General features: G+C 41.5%; 1 protein-coding gene across 1 annotated transcript in view; it reads left to right on the forward strand.

Moving 5' to 3' along the window:
• The first annotated feature begins 1,531 nt into the window (after positions 1–1,531).
• LOC124544867 overlaps positions 1,532–21,206 on the forward strand; it is a 105,716-nt gene continuing 86,041 nt past the window's right edge. The window contains exons 1-2 of the mRNA XM_047123579.1: positions 1,532–1,907; positions 2,012–2,146. Coding sequence (XP_046979535.1) covers positions 1,607–1,907; positions 2,012–2,146 — 436 coding nt within the window. The 5' untranslated portion in view covers positions 1,532–1,606. The remainder of the gene's footprint in view (positions 1,908–2,011; positions 2,147–21,206) is intronic.

Raw genomic sequence — 21,206 nt, forward strand, 5'->3', positions numbered from 1 at the left:
GAATGTTTTAGGCTCGGTAATGCAAGATAACACTGCCTCCGACATGCAACCAAATAGTGGTTTGATTGAAGCGTGTATACCACCGCACACTAATTTAACCTATTGGCCCATAAATAACCGTTATAGTTCGCTGGAATTCCGCGGACAATATTTCATTTAACATATAGGGCATCGTACAACTTGCACTTGAGAGTATACGTTTAGTGTTTAATAAGAAATTACATTTATTCTATATTTCATCCGAATGGGTATTTTTTGTGTATCTCCTTATTCTCCGAATTATATTTAAATTGTGTCAGCCTTTCTTTAAAATCACAATAATATTCGATAGCTACATTTGGAGATGGAGCCAATCACACATCCAGCCCTGGTACCTGTTCTGACTCTCACCAATTCTGTGAAAATATTTTAATGTAATATACTCCAGCAATATTCCCACCAACCTCAAGATATCTAAGTGAAACGATTGTTAACTGGTCCTCATTAACAGATACAAATAATACAGTACGACTAAGTACACTACATCTCACCCCCTTCCCACCGTTCCTTTTTTAAAATGTTTTTGACCACACGAAACTCAAGAATCAGGGCACACAACGAACGATTACACGATTAACGCATCGGAAAATAAACAGCAGGGCAGTTAGTAGACGGAAGGAGTATATCATATGTATGTACAGTAGAATAGTACATAGGTGACGTTGCTTTAATTGATACTGTTGACGATGGTGTTGGAACAGTTTCATTTTGCAGCAGCTGTGATAGAGATAAGTCCCATTAGGTTACAAGCGAGAAGGTATTCTACGATTCACTACATAAATCTCAATTTTAATAACAAGATGTGCTCTGTGCAGAGTACAAGACAAAATAACTTCCACCACTTTTACAGTGAGCGAAACTCGAATAATTTCTACTTAACAGTAACATATATATAATATTCTTCACTATGGGCATAACAGTGGCTTCAACGACAAAGATAAATATCCAAAATTCATAGTCTTGACATTCCAGAAGCTCATCATAGCAAAATAGTAACGCAGATATGCGTATAATAACTCCGTTAAAAACAGACAAATGACGTTGTAACTTTCAAACAGTTATTTAGGTTTTGGTATAGTACAGAACAGTAAGTGAAAGCCTAAGTTAAGTAGTATAGAGATATAAATATAGATTCCAAACTTACTTGCTTGACAACGTTCTCTCTCACGTCAAAATACGTCGATTTGAAACCGAGCTACATTCCCCGACATAAATGCTGACAACCTACGGAGTGACCGCAACAAACTCACAAAACGTTACTTGGAGTATTTGAGAGTAAATGCCGATTCACAGTGATGCTAATTGAACAACATTAATCAATTTTGATACTGAATCTTACTGAATACATAACTGAAAACCATGGCTAGATTTACAGCTGTACTACTGAAATAAATAGTGTTGGCGTTATGTTGGCAACAAAACGTGGCGTTCCTGCTACGTAAACTTGGATTTGCCAATCGTATCATTATCGTAGTCTTCCCGTCATGCAACGTGTTTCTGTGTATGCGTGAGAGTGTGTTTGGTATGTGATTAAATAGCGTGTGTTTTCAGTGTAAGTTGTTGAAACATGGCTACTGGTATGGGTGTTTCTTTGCGCGTTACGGCCAGTTGTAGTCAAGGAGGCCGTCGCTATATGGAAGACACATTCACAGTCGCTTATCATCCTCTCGGAGATGGTTCCGTAGAGTACGCTTACTTTGGTATTTTCGATGGCCATGGTGGTGAGGAAGCATCGACGTTTGCACGAATTCATTTACTGAATTACATTATCGCACAAGAAGATTTCTGGTCTGATGAAGATTCTCGTATTAAGAGAGCCATAAGGAAAGGATTCCTCGATACTCACGAAGCAATGTGGCGTGATGTAGGTAAGACTTAAACACTTCCAGCGTTGTGCGACATCTTTCTTTCTACTTCCCTGCATTTTGTCGCTCTGGTTTCCGCCTGAAGTTTATGTTCACAATGTTTTCAGGTAATTGGCGAAAGACACCTTCTGGTCATACTAGCACAGCGGGTACAACTGCCACAATATGCTTCGTCAAGAAAAGCAAATTGTATATAGGTCACGTCGGAGATTCCGGAGTCGTTCTTGGATATAAGGAAAAAGGTTTTCAGTTTTTCTTATTGTTGCCACGATATTTTACAGTAACATTGTTTGCTAATTATACATGCTGTTTAAAAAAAAAATTTACTCAACGTTGTGATTGTTCTCGGACTGTTCAACGTTGATTTCCTTTTGTTACACTGTGCGAATTAGTTTCACACAGAGTTAGAAGAGTGCCTTTTATTATACGTAGTTTGTGCTTCCTCTACCCACTATAGAAACTGTGTGTCCATAAAGCTGAGATGTCGTTTGCCTATACGTGAAATTTATAACTTGTCTGTATGTATGTTTGTATTTCATTGTTTCCCTGTAAACAATCATGCATCAGTTAATTTAGACTTGATTTTGATAAGCGAATTGGAGGACAACCAAAAATAAGTTTTTAGCCACGAAGTTGTACGAATGTGATTGGGGGGAGAGGTTGTATTCTGTGTTTATTTTACATAAAAGGGTGTAACGTTTTGTTTACTGCAAACACACAACGCATTTCCACACATTCCTGGGATGATCAGCGATTCGAACGAGAGAATGAAATGTCTGGCATACTCATTCTTACTTGAAGTAATTATTTTGATGTCTCACGAAAATGTGTGCTGTCATCTGTTGGTTAATTAATGACATTTAAACCAGTTAGTTTTTTAAGTTCATATATGTTTAAACTTGCATTAAAAAGTCATCGAACTGTTTTCACTCGATTTGCTAGTCTATTTTCATTTTCGTTTCTACCTGCTGATTATCTGAAAATGTAGCTATTCAATTTTCTCTTTGCCATTGGTATAGTCGTTACATATTAAATTTCTGATTCGGCTGATTACATACTTCGTGTAGCCGAAAGAGATTTCCATTCATCTATTGTGGCATGAATTGTTCAGTAGTAGTTTCAGAATTGCCCATATTCTGTGACTTAGAATATATTTACAAATTTTCATTGCAGTTAAAATTGTCAATAGGGTATTTTACCTGTAGGCGAAGCTAAGTGTGGAGGTAAATTTGTAAATTAAACCACTTTATTTGTTAATGTAGTACGTGTACTGCCTTTTGAGATAGGCCTATGCTAATAATTTCATCATGAAATAAAATTGGTCAACCTATGTCAAGTGGATAATGATCCCCAAACTGACCATTTTCAGTTAAGTTGTAATTTCGCGCAGATGTTAGCTAAGGAATGAGAGTAAACTGCTAAATGTTATTCCAGCATAACAACAGTATGGTAGAGGCAAGATAAAGACAAAATTGAAACCAATAGCAATGCGACCAGGGCATTTTTATTAGCTGTGTAATGTTTTGTGCTCACACAAAATGTTGAAATTTCAATTCTCTGCCAAACACTATTTTTGTCCTGCATGAGGTAAAATTGAGGAAAAATAAATTGACTAAATTTCCCAATCTAGGCCTATATGAAGTGCCTATAGTTATTTCATAGAGAATTTACTTGTTATCAATTCTACCAGGCTGCTGCTGTTCTGTGTATTCAACATCTATATTTTGCAAGCCACCGTATTATCGGCAGTGGAGGGTTCTTCCAGTATCAGTATTTTTCTGCCCATCGTCCCAGTTCTATACACGAATGGTGTGTGAGAACAACAGTTGTCGATAAACTTCTGTATGAGCTCTAGTTTTTCTGATTCTCTTCTTCATGATCATTCGATAAGATTATGTGGGAGGAAGTAATATGTTGCCCAACTCAACTTGGAATATACAGCACAGACTTTAAATAAAAATATCTCTATGATGCATGTTGCCAACTATCATTAGATTTTCTCTCCGTATTCTGTTAATCCAACTAGGTAAGGGTCCCAAACTCATGAGCAGATCTCAAGAACTGGTCTTAAGTATTTTGTAACCCACTTCTTTTGTGAATGAATTAGGCATACATTTCTTTAAAGTTTATCAAGTGAATCTGCCTGGGATCTGATTTACCTGCAAATACTTGTATGTTATTATTGCACTTAGCGTTGCTCTGGTCTGTTACTTCTGGGTAGCTTTGAAATATTTTTGGGAAATACGGAAGTGTCTGATCCCACCTGTCTCCTTTGACCCATGACGTCACAAATATGGCACAAATGACCATAAAGCACGATTCCAATATGGTGCATATAAAGTTGTTACGTACACATTATGAAGACGAAAATACATCGAAAAACAAACACACACACTTTCCACAAAAAGCCTAATGACACTAACGGGACAAGTGTGGGAAATGGGTGTTTTTTGGGTGGGGGCAAACTAAATATAAACAAATTTAGGCACCCACCCCCAAACAAAACTACACAAAACGACAAAAAAACAGACATCACAAAACTCCCCAAATACCACTAAACACAATATCATCTGGAATCTGACACTTCCCTTGACCTATATAGCTCAACAGCAGCTCCCGATCCCATAAATTAGGATCAAACACTGCCCTTGGCCTATATAGCTCAAAAACATCTCTCGATACCAATACCAACATACACAGCCACACATTGTGATCGAACACTTCCCTTGACCTGCGCACTGTTAATTTTATCCGTCATATCCATTCCTGAACAAAAACAACAACCGATTAATTTTACTAAAATTACCACACGACGTACAGCGAACAACACTAAATTAACCTTCACACAAAATCATTAACTCACTGAAACGAATTCCACTACAAACACAGCCGACACTCAAACAATTCAGGATAATGAGCAAAAGCAAACTGACTCCATAACACCACACAAATGAAAACCCTGAACATACCACCAAAGAGCACAACACGACAACATCTACAAACACGCCACACTCACAAACCAAACTCCGCGCTGTCATGACGTCACACACAACACCCTTACGTCACGGGTCAAAGCCGACGCGTGGGATCGGACACTTCTGTCGACCCTATTTTTGGTATGAAGAGCTTTCATCTAAAACTATCTCACCAAATATGCATATACTTAGATGTTATATTTCTAAATATTATTACTTTTGACTTTTTATTTTCATTTCAAATAAAGAAAAAGCTTTAGTGGGTGAGAAGAGGTATTGTTTTGAAGATCCTGTGGACAAGCTAACAAAATGGCTTGAAAATGCAAAGATTCTTCGATGTCAAGCAGTGTAGCTGTCCCAGCTCAAATTTGTTGAAAACTGTGCAGACTGTATCTTCAGTAAAGTCATTGTAAGAATCGTCTATCATTACAGTGGCCAGTGTGTAGCAGCTTCATGTGCCTACCTCAGCCAATCATGTAATGTAGTTTTGTAAATGTCTTTGGGGATATCTCATTATGGTTGCAGCTATGTAAGTGATTTCTGTTTTGCATGCAGCTGTTAACGCTGTGCATTTTAAAGCTGGCAACAGTACCGGTGGCTTTTGGGAATCTTCTTATTACTCAAGTATTGGGACTTTATGAACTTCTGCCGAGTTTCGTCTCAGGCTGTAACTTAGACTAGGCACTAGTTATTTGCACGTGGTCCAGTTTCTTCAAAACTGTAAATGCTTGGAAAAAAATCAAAAGTTCAACAAGGCACTATTCCTGACATAATAAAGGTAGAACACGACAGCATCCTGTTACTGTCTTTTTACGTAGAATATAAAAATAAAACAAAGGTTAGAAAAGCAGTGTCCATGGCATGATTGCTCTTCAGGCTTGAAAAATTATGTTTGGATCAATTTTTCTGATTTTAATAATGAATAGGTAGAGAATAAAAGAAGCTGGACACATGATAATTTGTCAGCATATTGTCTGTCTGATTTGTAGAAAACTAATAATTTACCAACTTTTCTACAAATGTGTTTACCATAATATTAGCCTCTAAAGTTGCCACAAAAGCCAAATGGGCACCAAATTTTCCCTATTTTTAATACCACGTACCTTAATTGGCACCAGAGTTTATGGACCAGAAAATAATTTAGATTTCTGTGCCCATTCAGTTAAGTTGCTAACATTTGGTTAAAAAAAAAAAGAGAGAGAGAGAGATATCCTTCTGCAGGTTCATGGTGATTGTGCTGTACAACCTGTCACACGAAATCCTAATATATTATGTATATTTTACCAAGTGTGAACCCTCTGCACCTAGTCACAGCAGTTATTTTTAATATCTCATGTGTTACTCAAAGATTTCTACCAAGCCTGTGTACTTTCGCTGATTGATACCTCTGCTGCTTGCCCTATTTCATCTCTCAAAGCTACCCTTTTAACTTCTATTGTATTTCTTTTGCCTCCGTCAGTCATTGCCTAATTTCGGATTTAAAGTTTGCCAGTTCCCATCTTTCTAACTTTCTTTCCTGAATTCTTAAGCCAGTCAGCATTTCATAATTAATAAATTTTTGTGTGTCTGGTACTCTGTATACGCCTAACTCGGCCACTTTGGCGAGCATGCTGTGAACAGAATCTTGTGATTGGCTGCTTGGAAAAGCCCTGCCGCTGCCGCCGCATTCTCCCACAGCAGCCAGCTTACCGTTTATAAAAGAAAAGTGCATCACAGAAATGACACAAAAGTGAGCGTTACTTTATGCGTAAGTAATCATATATGGGATCTTATTGCTACTAAATAATGAATTCCACACCAACACGAGTGAATCGACAATATATTCATGCTGGCTGCTTATTGCCAAGGCATACAATACTGTTATGTAGATAAGGTTGGCAATGAGCATAAACATTCAAAAGTGGCACAAAGTCTGTGGACTTCCTTCTATCATAGTGGGGCCCAAGTTAAAGTGTACTATTAGTATGTGCGTCTAGAGTGATTTTTTATGGTAAAAATACAGTTTCAAAATGTTAGTGTTAACATATTATTCCTTTTGTTCCTTTCCCTTGTAATGGAGTCCTGTATTCCACGATAATTAAAATTTCAGCTTCCTTAACATACTTAATACAGTAAAAGTCTGTCACATTTCGGACTATCCCAGTCCTGGATTACTGAAAATGTCCGTCTATTGGACGGTAACTGTTACTACTGGTATATGCTTAGCAGTAAGGCAAAAGCAACTGTAACAAGTGTTTTACAGTAAAATGTTGATTAGCAGAATCAATAGGTTAATAACCGTAGCTAAAAATTAGGCCAGATTTTTATTCAAAACGTTTATTTTACATACTTGCACTTTACAACATTTTGTTGCCTCATCAGGAAAGAGGGAAGGAGAGGGAAAGACAAAAGGAAGTGGGTTTTAAGGGAGAGGGTAAGGAGTCATTCCAATCCCAGGAGCGGAAAGACTTACCTTAGGGGGAAAAAGGACGGGTATACACTCACACACACGCACATATCCATCCACACATACAGACACAAGCAGACATATTTAAAGACAAAGAGTTTGGGCAGAGATGGAATGAAATGAGCAAGACATATGTCTGCTTGTGTCTGTATATGTGTGGATGGACATGCGCGTGTGTGAGAGTGTACACCCGTCCCCCTTCCCCCCAAGGCAAGTCCCTCCGCTCCCGGGACCGGAACGACTCCCCACCCTCTCCCCCAACAACCTGAAAACAGCTTTCGCATCCCGCAACTACCCTCCCGACCTGGTACAGAAGCAAATAACCAGAGCCACTTCCTCGTCCCCTCAAACCCAGAATCCCCCACAGAAGAACCACAAAAGTGCCCCACTTGTGACAGGATACTTTCCGGGACTGGACCAGACTCTGAATGTGGCTCTCCAGCAGGGATACGACTTCCTCAAATCCTGCCCTGAAATGAGATCCATCCTTCATGAAATCCTCCCCACTCCGCCAAGAGTGTCTTTCCGCCGTCCACCTAACCTTCGTAACCTGTTAGTTCATCCCTATGAAATCCCCAAACCACCTTCCCTACCCTCTGGCTCCTATCCTTGTAACCGCCCCCGTTGCAAAACCTGTCCCATGCACCCTCCCACCACCACCTACTCCAGTCCTGTAACCCGGAAGGTGTACACGATCAGAGGCAGAGCCACGTGTGAAAGCACCCACGTGATTTACCAACTGACCTGCCTACACTGTGATGCATTCTATGTGGGAATGACCAGCAACAAACTGTCCATTCGCATGAATGGACACAGGCAGACAGTGTTTGTTGGTAATGAGGATCACCCTGTGGCTAAACATGCCTTGGTGCACAGCCAGCACATCTTGGCACAGTGTTACACCGTCCGGGTTATCTGGATACTTCCCACCAACACCAACCTATCCGAACTCCGGAGATGGGAACTTGCCCTTCAGTATATCCTCTCTTCTCGTCATCCGCCAGGCCTCAATCTCCGCTAATTTCAAGTTGCCGCCACTCATACCTCACCTGTCTTTCAACAACTTCTTTGCCTCTACACTTCTGCCTCGACTGACATCTCTGCCCAAACTCTTTGTCTTTAAATATGTCTGCTTGTGTCTGTGTGTGTGGATGGATATGTGTGTGTGTGCGAGTGTATACCTGTCCTTTTTTCCCCCTAAGGTGAGTCTTTCCGCTCCCGGGATTGGGGTGGCTCCTTGCCCTCTCCCTTAAAACCCACTTCCTTTTGTCTTCCCCTCTCCTTCCCTCTTTCCTGATGGGGCGGCAGTTTGTTGCGAAAGCTTGAATTTTGTGTGTGTGTGTTTGTGTTTGTTTGTGTGTCTGTCGACCTGCCAGCGCTTTTGTTCGGTAAGTCACCTCATCTTTGTTTTTATGTATAATTTTTCCCACGTGGAATGTTTCCTTCCATTATATATATATATATATATATATATATATATATATATATATATATATATATATATATATATATATATATATATATATATATATATATATATATATATATATATATATATATATATAATGGAGGGAGGCATTCCACGTGGGAGGAATTGTGTATGAAGGCAAAGATGAGGTGACTTACCGAACGGGGGCGCTGGCAGGTCGATGGACGCACGGACAAACGCAAACGCACACACGCGGGATTCGGGCTTTCGCAACAAGCTGTTGCCTCGTCGGGGGGGAGGGGGGGACGGGGGGAGGTGGGTTTTGGGGGAGAGGGTGGGGAGTCGTTCCGGTCCCGGGAGCGGAGGGACTTGCCTTGGGGGGAAGGGGGACGGGTGTACACTCTCACACACGCGCATGTCCATCCACACATATACAGACACAAGCAGACATATGTCTTGCTCATTTCATTCCATCTCTGCCCAAACTCTTTGTCTTTAAATATGTCTGCTTGTGTCTGTATGTGTGGATGGATATGTGCGTGTGTGTGAGTGTATACCTGTCCTTTTTCCCCCTAAGGTAAGTCTTTCCGCTCCTGGGATTGGAATGACTCCTTACCCTCTCCCTTAAAACCCACTTCCTTTTGTCTTTCCCTCTCCTTCCCTCTTTCCTGATGAGGCAACAGTTTGTTGCGAAAGCTTGAATTTTGTGTGTGTGTGTTTGTGTTTGTTTGTGTGTCTATCGACCTGCCAGCGCTTTTGTTCGGTAAGTCACCTCATCTTTGTTTTTATATATAATTTTTCCCACGTGGAATGTTTCCTTCCATTATATTGATATCATTAATTTGAATCCAACAATTACGTTTGTTATTGTCACTGTTCCATTTCGAAATCTTTTCTGTCGTCTTATTTTCCTCTTTCTGTTTTTGCCAGTAGTTTCACTTTGTATTCACCTTCTCCTTTTTACCGTAATCTGCTATACTATTTTATCCCGCCTATATATATACTCAACAATACGTAACCCACTTCCAAACCATAACCAAAAAATTTTTTTGCCGCTTTCAGCACTACCGCCGCTATAATATCCACCGTTTCTAGTTCACAAACAGCTCCTTTCACCTTTTAAACAACCATTTCGGCCAGTTCTAATAACTTTCGCTTTATTTCCATTTCCGTTTTCCCCACGTCACCGATCATTTTCAGCCGCTTCCCACAGGTTTTAACGCCATTATTTCTTCGTCAGACAATTGTTAGCCTCATTTTCATAATCTGCCACCACAATACCACTCCTTTTAATATACTACACGCAGTTTTTTCGAAATTTTCCCGAATTTCTCCGTCCTTTAACGTGTTTTGGCGGCAACACAACCACCTAACCTTTATGCACATCGTTGTCTACCAACCCAAGTCCAACATAGCCCAGCTGTAACCAACACCTTTTCGCCTTTTTTCATTCCAGATCTCCAGTTTCTTTCCGGTTCACCTTTATCTCTCCCCATATATTTTTATTTTCATTTTCATTTCACCTCAGGTTACACTTTCCACCTTCTAACACCATGTCACCCTCACAACACCCCCACAATGACCCCATTAAGTTTTATTTACATTCCCTCCGCAAACATGCCTTCGCCCTAGCCAGATTACGCTCGCATATTTTATTTTCTCAGGCTTGTCTGACATTTGGCATTACCCCCAAAGGCCTCACACTCAAAGTTCCCATCTCTGGCTGCAACCCTTCCTTCCATCAGTCCCTATACCAGTTCCAAACTGAACAATCCATTGCCCTCACCCACCTAATCCTTTACCTACACATCAACTCAGCCAATGAACACACCCGTCAACTCCTATCCTTAATAAAAGTCCTTAATCTTTCCTCCCCCACATCCACACCGGCTGTTCAGAGCATCCTCCTACAGGCCAACCGTAAATTAGAACAGCATGCCACCCTCCACCTCAAAAAACTATCCAATCTCCTGGTTTCCCACCTCCGGAAAGGCAACTCACTCACCCTTCACAACCTTTCCAGCAAACCTCAACCTCCTCTCATTGCACACAAACCCAGTCTCTCCCATATACTCAATCTCCCACTTCCAGCTCCACTCCCTCCAAAACCTCAAAATTCCGATCAACACAATCTGGAACCACAACACCCTAATTCAGTAGTTAACCTTTCCTCCAAACCTCTCTCCCAATCCGAAACCTCTGTCCTATCCAAAGGCCTCACCTTCAGCCCCACTCCCAGATTCAACCAAACAGCCCTCGTCAAAGATTTACTGTCCTACACCCGTACTCTCTGCTGGAAGTATCACTTTGCCACGAAGAAAAATGATCCTAATCCTACTCCTAATGATCCGACTCCTCAAGACACCATCCAAATTGAACCCTGCCTGGAACAGTTCCGTCCTCCGTCACAGCGGGACCCACCTCCTCTTCCTCAAAATCACCCTCTCCAAACCTTCCAGGAATTTCTGACTTCCAGCCTTGCATCTCAATCCTTCTTAAAAAACCTTAATCCTACACCCAACATCACCACTGCTGAAGCCCAGGCTATCCGTGATCTGAAGGCTGACCGATCCATCGTCATTCTTCCGGCGGACAAGGGTTCCACGACCGTGGTACTTGATCGTCGGGAGTATGTGGCTGAGGGACTGCGTCAGCTTTCAGACAACACCACATACAAAGTTTGCCAAGGTAACCCCATTCCCGATGTCCAGGCGGAGCTTCAAGGAATCCTCAGAACCTTAGGCCCCCTGCAAAACCTTTCACCTGACTCCATCAACCTCCTGACCCCACCGACACCCCGCACCCCTACCTTCTACCTTCTTCCTAAAATCCACAAACCCAATCATCCCGGCCGCCCCATTGTAGCTGGTTACCAAGCCCCCACAGAACGCATCTCTGCCTACGTAGATCTACACCTTCAACCCATTACATGCAGTCTCCCATCCTTCATCAAGGACACCAACCACTTCCTTGAACGCCTGGAATCCTTACCCTATCTGTTACCCCCGGAAACCATCCTTGTAACCATTGATGCCACGTCCTTATACACAAATATTCCGCACGTCCAGGGCCTCGCTGCGATGGAGCATTTCCTTTCACGCCGATCACCTGCCACCCTACCTAAAACCTCTTTCCTCATCACCTTAGCCAGCTTCATCCTGACCCACAACTTCTTCACTTTTGAGGGCCAGACATACCAACAATTAAAGGGAACAGCCATGGGCACCAGGATGGCCCCCTCGTACGCCAACCTATTCATGGGTCGCTTAGAGGAAGCCTTCTTGGTTACCCAAGTCTGGCAACCCAAAGTTTGGTACAGATTTATTGATGACATCTTCATGATCTGGACTCACAGTGAAGAAGAACTCCAGAACTTCCTCTCCAACCTCAACTCCTTTGGTTCCATCAGTTTCACCTGGTCCTACTCCAAATCCCATGCCACTTTCCTTGACGTTGACCTCCACCTGTCCAATGGCCAACTTCACACGTCCGTCCACATCAAACCCACCAACAAGCAACAGTACCTCCATTATGACAGCTGCCACCCATTCCACATCAAACGGTCCCTTCCCTACAGCCTAGGTCTTCGTGGCAAACGAATCTGCTCCAGTCCGGAATCCCTGAATCATTACACCAACAACCTGAAAACAGCTTTCGCATCCCGCAACTACCCTCCCGACCTGGTACAGAAGCAAATAACCAGAGCCACTTCCTCGTCCCCTCAAACCCAGAATCCCCCACAGAAGAACCACAAAAGTGCCCCACTTGTGACAGGATACTTTCCGGGACTGGACCAGACTCTGAATGTGGCTCTCCAGCAGGGATACGACTTCCTCAAATCCTGCCCTGAAATGAGATCCATCCTTCATGAAATCCTCCCCACTCCGCCAAGAGTGTCTTTCCGCCGTCCACCTAACCTTCGTAACCTGTTAGTTCATCCCTATGAAATCCCCAAACCACCTTCCCTACCCTCTGGCTCCTATCCTTGTAACTGCCCCCGTTGCAAAACCTGTCCCATGCACCCTCCCACCACCACCTACTCCAGTCCTGTAACCCGGAAGGTGTACACGATCAGAGGCAGAGCCACGTGTGAAAGCACCCACGTGATTTACCAACTGACCTGCCTACACTGTGATGCATTCTATGTGGGAATGACCAGCAACAAACTGTCCATTCGCATGAATGGACACAGGCAGACAGTGTTTGTTGGTAATGAGGATCACCCTGTGGCTAAACATGCCTTGGTGCACAGCCAGCACATCTTGGCACAGTGTTACACCGTCCGGGTTATCTGGATACTTCCCACCAACACCAACCTATCCGAACTCCGGAGATGGGAACTTGCCCTTCAGTATATCCTCTCTTCTCGTCATCCGCCAGGCCTCAATCTCCGCTAATTTCAAGTTGCCGCCACTCATACCTCACCTGTCTTTCAACAACTTCTTTGCCTCTACACTTCTGCCTCGACTGACATCTCTGCCCAAACTCTTTGTCTTTAAATATGTCTGCTTGTGTCTGTGTGTGTGGATGGATATGTGTGTGTGTGCGAGTGTATACCTGTCCTTTTTTCCCCCTAAGGTGAGTCTTTCCGCTCCCGGGATTGGGGTGGCTCCTTGCCCTCTCCCTTAAAACCCACTTCCTTTTGTCTTCCCCTCTCCTTCCCTCTTTCCTGGTGGGGCGGCAGTTTGTTGCGAAAGCTTGAATTTTGTGTGTGTGTGTTTGTGTTTGTTTGTGTGTCTGTCGACCTGCCAGCGCTTTTGTTCGGTAAGTCACCTCATCTTTGTTTTTATGTATAATTTTTCCCACGTGGAATGTTTCCTTCCATTATATATATATATATATATATATATATATATATAATGGAGGGAGGCATTCCACGTGGGAGGAATTGTGTATGAAGGCAAAGATGAGGTGACTTACCGAACGGGGGCGCTGGCAGGTCGATGGACGCACGGACAAACGCAAACGCACACACGCGGGATTCGGGCTTTCGCAACAAGCTGTTGCCTCGTCGGGGGGGAGGGAGGGGGAGGGGGGGACAGGGGGAGGTGGTTTTTGGGGGAGAGGGTGGGGAGTCGTTCCGGTCCCGGGAGCGGAGGGACTTGCCTTGGGGGGAAGGGGGACGGGTGTACACTCTCACACACGCGCATGTCCATCCACACATATACAGACACAAGCAGACATATGTCTTGCTCATTTCATTCCATCTCTGCCCAAACTCTTTGTCTTTAAATATGTCTGCTTGTGTCTGTATGTGTGGATGGATATGTGCGTGTGTGTGAGTGTATACCTGTCCTTTTTCCCCCTAAGGTAAGTCTTTCCGCTCCTGGGATTGGAATGACTCCTTACCCTCTCCCTTAAAACCCACTTCCTTTTGTCTTTCCCTCTCCTTCCCTCTTTCCTGATGAGGCAACAGTTTGTTGCGAAAGCTTGAATTTTGTGTGTGTGTGTTTGTGTTTGTTTGTGTGTCTATCGACCTGCCAGCGCTTTTGTTCGGTAAGTCACCTCATCTTTGTTTTTATATATAATTTTTCCCACGTGGAATGTTTCCTTCCATTATATTTACAACATTTTAGCTTGACTTAAAGAAAGAAAACTCTCAAGTATCTTTTTGTTTTAGAGATTGTTTTTACTAGGAATAAAAGTTACTTCTAATGATGTGTAAATCAGGCATTGTATTTAGCATTATAAACAGAAAAAGTAATGAACTTATTTAGAGACACTGCGGCTCTTGTACAGCTGATTCTTTGTTTCCTTGTCTGAATCACTCTCTGTAAGATTGTGTACAGGTTGATTACACTTTGAATAATGTCCTCATCAGTTAACGCCTGCTCAATAGTTTCTTTGATATCCATTGGAATCCACTGCAAGAGTTCCTCTTCAGGGTCATTCCATGGTAACTCACGTTACAAAGTGATGTTTATATTACAAGTTTTGGACAATTAACAGAAGGAAATGTTTCTATTAAATATTTTTTATACTGTATAAACCTATATCACACTAATTTTTACTTTACCATATTTATAAAACCAAATCTTATAATTATTCTTGATAACTCGTGTTACATTTCCAAGAAATGGCTTTTGCATATGATAAAGAATATACAAAAGTCTGCTCTGTTTTATGTGAACATTTCTTGTAAGTTTTACACACAGTACCTGAAGATTTTGTAAGTATTTTAACAAAGTTCCAAACCTTTAATCTCCAACAAAATAAATATTAAAACACAATGAACAGGTAACTTGCGTTAAAACGTACGGTAATTCACGTTACACTGTCACAGATCGTAGTCAAACCTGAAATAACCACGGGAATTTAGAACACTTGGAGGGTTCACTTTTCTGACAAGCTTGTATTTAGTGTAGTATATCTCATCCTTAATTTCTGAACACTTTCAAAGCTTCCCATTTTCATCGTAACATCAACTTTAAACTCACCATTTTCAATTTTAGTAACATTACCAGGAAAATATGAATTGTCATATTTCACCACCACCCAGTCATCTAATTGTATATCTAGTGATTTTTCTGTTCTGTTAGTGTTTTCCTCTGCAGCTGATGAAGTGGTGTGTCCTACAACTACATTATTATAGAGTTCCAAGTGATGAATTTTAGAAACGTTCAAGAAGGGCTGCAGTTCGTGATTAAGGCCGAGAGATGTAGTTTTTTGCTTCTTTGGGTAAAGTCTTCTTCACCCATAAGAACTACTGTCACATTAAGAAGAATTCAACAATGATTTTTCAAAATCTGTTGTATTGTTTACAACACATTTCCTGCTTTTCACACAAGACAAAACTTGGCGTTTGACAGCCCCACCAATTCCATCCACTGGCCCCTTCTCATGAGAAGTTGCAAAGTACTTCCATGTAATTCTTTTGGCATGACTCTTACTTTGAACTTTTATAGCCTCTGCAATATATATGTTTTTAACTTCTCTAATATTTTTAGTAGTTTTTCAAGAAGTCTATCAACGTAGGGAATGACAGTGTTTTTTGTGTGGTCCAGATTATCAGATACCAACACGTAGGGGTGAGAAGTACCTTACTGCCAAATCATGGCAGTAAAAATACTAATTTGATTTTGCTGCCAATGTGCGCTTTGACTTACACATGTAAAATTTTCGGAAAAATCTATTTGCATCATGGCAGTTGGCATTGCAGAAGGCGGTGATTCCTTATCACTCTGATAGTCCTTTGATTGTTCTCTCTTAAAGTAGCAGTGCTCTAAAAATTTAGGTCCCATGGTAAGAATATGACCAATAAGATTCTGTAATGTACCTTCTTCCTCTACTTTCAAAATTCTGCCATCACTTTCCTACCACACATACCGTTTCACGCCGTACTCTTGTACGCCAGTACATAAATCAGGAAGTTTAACTGGCCAATAAGTCTTTACATTTCATGCACTTTCCCAAACAATAGTCGGCTGTAGGCTCTGCACATGGAAAAAATTCTAGCCAGTTACTGGTGTATTTGAGGTACTATGCAATGAAGAGAGTTAATAGCACAAATGAAATTCTCGTGATATCTGCAGAGACACACGTTGTGTTGAAGTTTATTGGCGAGCATGACATGCTTGGGTCTTAATTCTGTGAATTTACTTGGTAATCGATTTTCCATTTTCTTCACAAAAAATTGCATGGGCTTCTTTCAAAGAAAACATTGAGTGTCGTACTTGCATCTTACTCTTACCATTCTCAGCTTTTACCATCACATCATCTTTGCGTCCAGGGGCCTGGCTGCTAATGTCATCCCTTTTATAGAATTTGCTCACTGCACTTATTATTTCATCACTTATTTTTTATTTAAAGATTCTTTCTACTGCTAAAGGTTCAACAAATGTATGATACAACCTTCTAATAACACATTTTTGTTTTCTGGGGGATGCTGGAAGTAAACGTTTCACTTTTGATATGACTTTTCCCAGTGAAGACCATATTTTTATATGGTGGTGAGGCAGAACTACTTGGTGTAGCTGAAGATACTTCTACTTCTACATCTACATTTATACTCCGCAAGCCACCCAACGGTGTGTGGTGGAGGGCACTTTATGTGCCACTGCCATTACCTCCCTTTCCTGTTCCAGTCGCGTATGGTTCGCGGGAAGAACGACTGCGGAAAAGCCTCCGTGCGCGCTCTAATCTCTCTAATTTTACATTCGTGATCTCCTCGGGAGGTGTAAGTAGGGGGAAGCAATATATTCGATACCTCATCCAGAAACGCACCCTCTCGAAACCTGGCGAGCAAGCTACACCGCAATGCAGAGTGCCTCTCTTGCAGAGTGTGCCACTTGAGTTTGTTAAACATCTCCGTAACGCTATCACGGTTACCAAATAACCCTGTGACGAAACGCGCTGCTCTTTTTTGGATCTTCTCTATCTCCTCCGTCAACCCGATCTGGTACGGATCCTACACTGATGAGTAATACTCAAGTATAGGTCGAATGAGTGTTTTGTAAGCCACCTCCTTTGTTGATGGACTACATTTTCTAAGGACTCTCCCAATGAATCTCAACCTGGTACCCGCCTTACCAACAATTAATTTTATATGATCATTCCACTTCAAATCGTTCCGCACACATACTCCCAGATATTTTACAGAAGTAACTGCTACCAGTGTTTGTTCTGCTATCATATAATAATACAATAGAGGATCCTTCTTTCTATGTATTCGCAATACGTTACATTTGTCTATGTTAAGGGTCAGTTGCCAATCCCTGCACCAAGTGCTTATCCGCTGCAGATCTTCCTGCATTTCGCTACAATTTTCTAATGCTGCAACTTCTCTGTATACTACAGCATCATCCGCGAAAAGCCGCATGGGACTTCCGACACTATCTACTAGGTCATTTATATATAGTGTGAAAAGCAATAGTCCCATAACACTCCCCTGTGGCACGCCAGAGGTTACCTTAACGGCTGTCTCTCCATTGATAACAACATGCTGTGTTCTGTTTGCTAAAAACTCTTCAATCCAGCCACACAGCTGGTCTGATATTCCGTAGGCTCTTACTTTGTTTATCAGGCGACAGTGCGGAACTGTATCGAACGCCTTCCGGAAGTCAAGAAAAATAGCATCTACCTGGGAGCCTGTATCTAATATTTTCTGGGTCTCATGAACAAATAAAGCAAGTTGGGTCTCACACGATCGCTGTTTCCGGAATCCATGTTGATTCCTACATAGTAGATTCTGGGTTTCCAAAAATGACATGATACTCGAGCAAAAAACATGTTCTAAAATTCTACAACAGATCGACGTCAGAGATATAGGTCTATGGTTTTGCGCATCTGCTCGACGACCCTTCTTGAAGACTGGGACTACCTGTGCTCTTTTCCAATCATTTGGAACTTTCAGTTTCATCTAGAGACTTGCGGTACACGGCTGTTAGAAGAGGGGCAAGTTCTTTCGCGTACTCTGTGTAGAATCGAATTGGTATCCCGTCAGGTCCAGTGGATTTTCCTCTGTTGAGATACTTCCTTTAGCTGCTTCCTGTACTTGGCAACTCTTTCTCTAACATTCAATCCTGTCTGCAGCAATCCATTCTTGTTCTCTTTTACTCAAACATTTTTCCTGTTCCTGCTTATTTTTCCTTAATTTTTTCAAAGTTTCCTTTTGTATGATTTTGTACTCTTCATATGTGATTTCATCTTTCAGTTTCTGCCTTCTTATTCTAATCTTTTCAGCATGCACTTAAAGGCATGCTGCAAAAATTGCAAGTTGTTGCAAAGTAGAAATAGCTATTCCGTATGGGATTTTATGTGGCATATGGAGATGAAAAAACATTAAATATGTTGAAATATATTGTTAGTTGTGTTGTATGTGATTCAGAACCAATCTGACTACTCAGAATTATAACTAATCCTTCAAAAACTATGGTAACTCACATTATATAAATAAAGGTAACTCATGTTGTGTGAATTAAGTACCCTATACCAGAAGAAGGCTTCTAGGAGGAAATTTTAAACACCAAATTATCGGTACACTTATGTGAAGGACAGCTTGGCATATAAGTTTCTGTACTCCAATGTATTTTGTGAAAGTTTTAAAAGTATTGGCATTTGGTAACTCATGCTAAACATTTTGGGTTAGGTTATATAAATATTTTTGTATTTATCATGCTTAAATTGTTTGCTTCTAGAAATATACCAAAAACAATAAGAAGTTATGCACTTTAAAGTGATATATAAACCATAAAGGATTATTATAAATTTCATTTTTTTTTTTTTTTTAAAAATTGATCGAATCTTCTGCATGAACAAACTGGACAATATAGTCTTCAAAACAATGGATCCTACAAGTAATCAATAGGTTTTGGAGGGAAAAATCAATCTTGCCAACAAAATTCAATGTCCAACCTACATATGTAACAAGGGAAAATACCATCAGAAAAATTAATTTTTGATAATGATTCCTCGTTTACAGGGAATGACCCTTCACATGTTTTCGAAAGGATTGTTTTTGATTACACTTCTTCCAACATCCAAAACTTCGAACACTGATTTGGGATGTTATCCCTCATCTATAGTATGTGGTGTAGAATCAGATGTGGGATTTGCAGTTGGCAAAATTTTTCTACAGGCCCATTGTAAAGTAACCTTTTGTACTTGAGCCCAAAACAGTGCGACATCATAGGTGGCATCTCGTACATTAAACTTTTTTTTGAAAGTCAGTTACATCACACTCGGCATTTAAATGTGAAAACGAAAGAGCTTCAATAAAAGCATTAAACATTATGGTTTACCTCTTGAACTATTGGTTGAATCAGAGACTAACGTTAGATGAGAGAAGTGTACAGTGTGTAAACTTTTAGATGGCAGACCTCTCCCTAGTCCTGAATCGGTAGAAGTCGGTAAACATCGGGAGGCTTCGGTAGGCACGCAGTTTCAACTGATGCCAACATTACGTTGCTGACTGTGTTGTACAAGGTAGCAATTGTTGTCTGCTTCGTTATTGTTTTACGCTGTACTGTTTTGCGTGTTTTTATTGTGCAGTTGTGCTAAACATTATCAAAATCAGTGAAGAGGCAGTTGCTGACCCATCTCGGGAGTCGCCAACAACCCCTACCAGTAGGCCTACGGTTAGAAGGAAACGCAGTATTACGTAGCGATGCTCGCAAAATGCAGACAAACATACATACATTCATTATATCTAAAAACAAAGATGATGCGACTTACCAAACGAAAGTGCTGGCAGGTCGATAGACACACAAACAAACACAAACATACACACAAAATTCAAGCTTTTGCAACAAACGGTTGCTTCATCAGTAAAGAGGGAAGGAGAGGGAAAGACGAAAGAATGTGGGTTTTAAGGGAGAGGGTAAGGAGTCATTCCAATCCCGGGAGCGGACAGACTTACCTTAGGGGGAAAAAAGGACAGGTATACGCGCGCGCGCGCGCGCACACACACACATATCCATCCGCACATACACAGACACAAGCAGACATTTGTAAAGGCAAAAGCCTTTTCAAATGTGTGCTTGTGTCTGTGTATGTGCAGATGGGTGTGTGTGTGTGTGTGTGTGTGTGTGTGTGTGTGTGTGTGTGTGTGTGTGTGTGTGTGTGTGCGCGTGCGCGTGCGCGTGCGCGTGCGCGTGCGCGAGTGTATACCTGTCCTTTTTTTCCCCCCTAAGGTAAGTCTTTCCGCTCCCGGGATTGGAATGACTCCTTACCCTCTCCCTTAAAACCCGCATTCTTTCGTCTTTCCCTCTCCTTCCCTCTTTACTGATGAAGGAACTGTTTGTTGCGAAAGCTTGAATTTTGTGTGTATGTTTGTGTTTGTTTGTGTGTCTATCGACCTGCCAGCACTTTTGTTTGGTAAGTCACATCTTCTTTGTTTTTGGATATATTTTTTCCCACGTGGAATGTTTCCCTCTATTATATACATACATTCATTTTTATATATATAGATTTTAATGTACATGACGATTTCAGTTTCATTTACGAACAACATTTAAAGCAAGTTTTACTTCCGAGCCTTTCGTCTGCTTTCGTTTAAGCATGACGCGCAATTTGTAGTGCCAGCACTGCAACTGGTAGGCGTGCTTTGTCCCCCTCCCCCCAACGGCTCCTCTCCCCTCGCCAGCCCATGCTTGCTTCCTCCTCTCCCCGCACTCCCCTCACAACTCTGCCGTCTTACAGTTAACACACTGTAGCAAGTTTGTTTTCAGTAACTAACTTGGCAGATGTACTTTATGATAGTCCAAAATGATGGCTTTGCTGTCTTCTGGTAGACCAAGGTTTTTGAAGCTTTGTGTGAGTTTGGGCACAAAATAATGAAAAACAGGTTTTGGGAAGGGTTGTGGTCACACAAGCATTTGTTTGAGTGTCATACTGGACAGGCAAGTTTGTAAATGCCTCTGGTTTTCCAGATTTACCAATTACAGAACGAGTTATTTGGTGGCTTCCACAAGCCTTAGCACATTTTTTAATCCTTTAGCTGCCTTTCCCCTCTC

This window comes from Schistocerca americana, chromosome 8 (genome assembly GCF_021461395.2).
Source record: "Schistocerca americana isolate TAMUIC-IGC-003095 chromosome 8, iqSchAmer2.1, whole genome shotgun sequence".
NCBI classification, from domain to species: domain Eukaryota; kingdom Metazoa; phylum Arthropoda; class Insecta; order Orthoptera; family Acrididae; genus Schistocerca; species Schistocerca americana.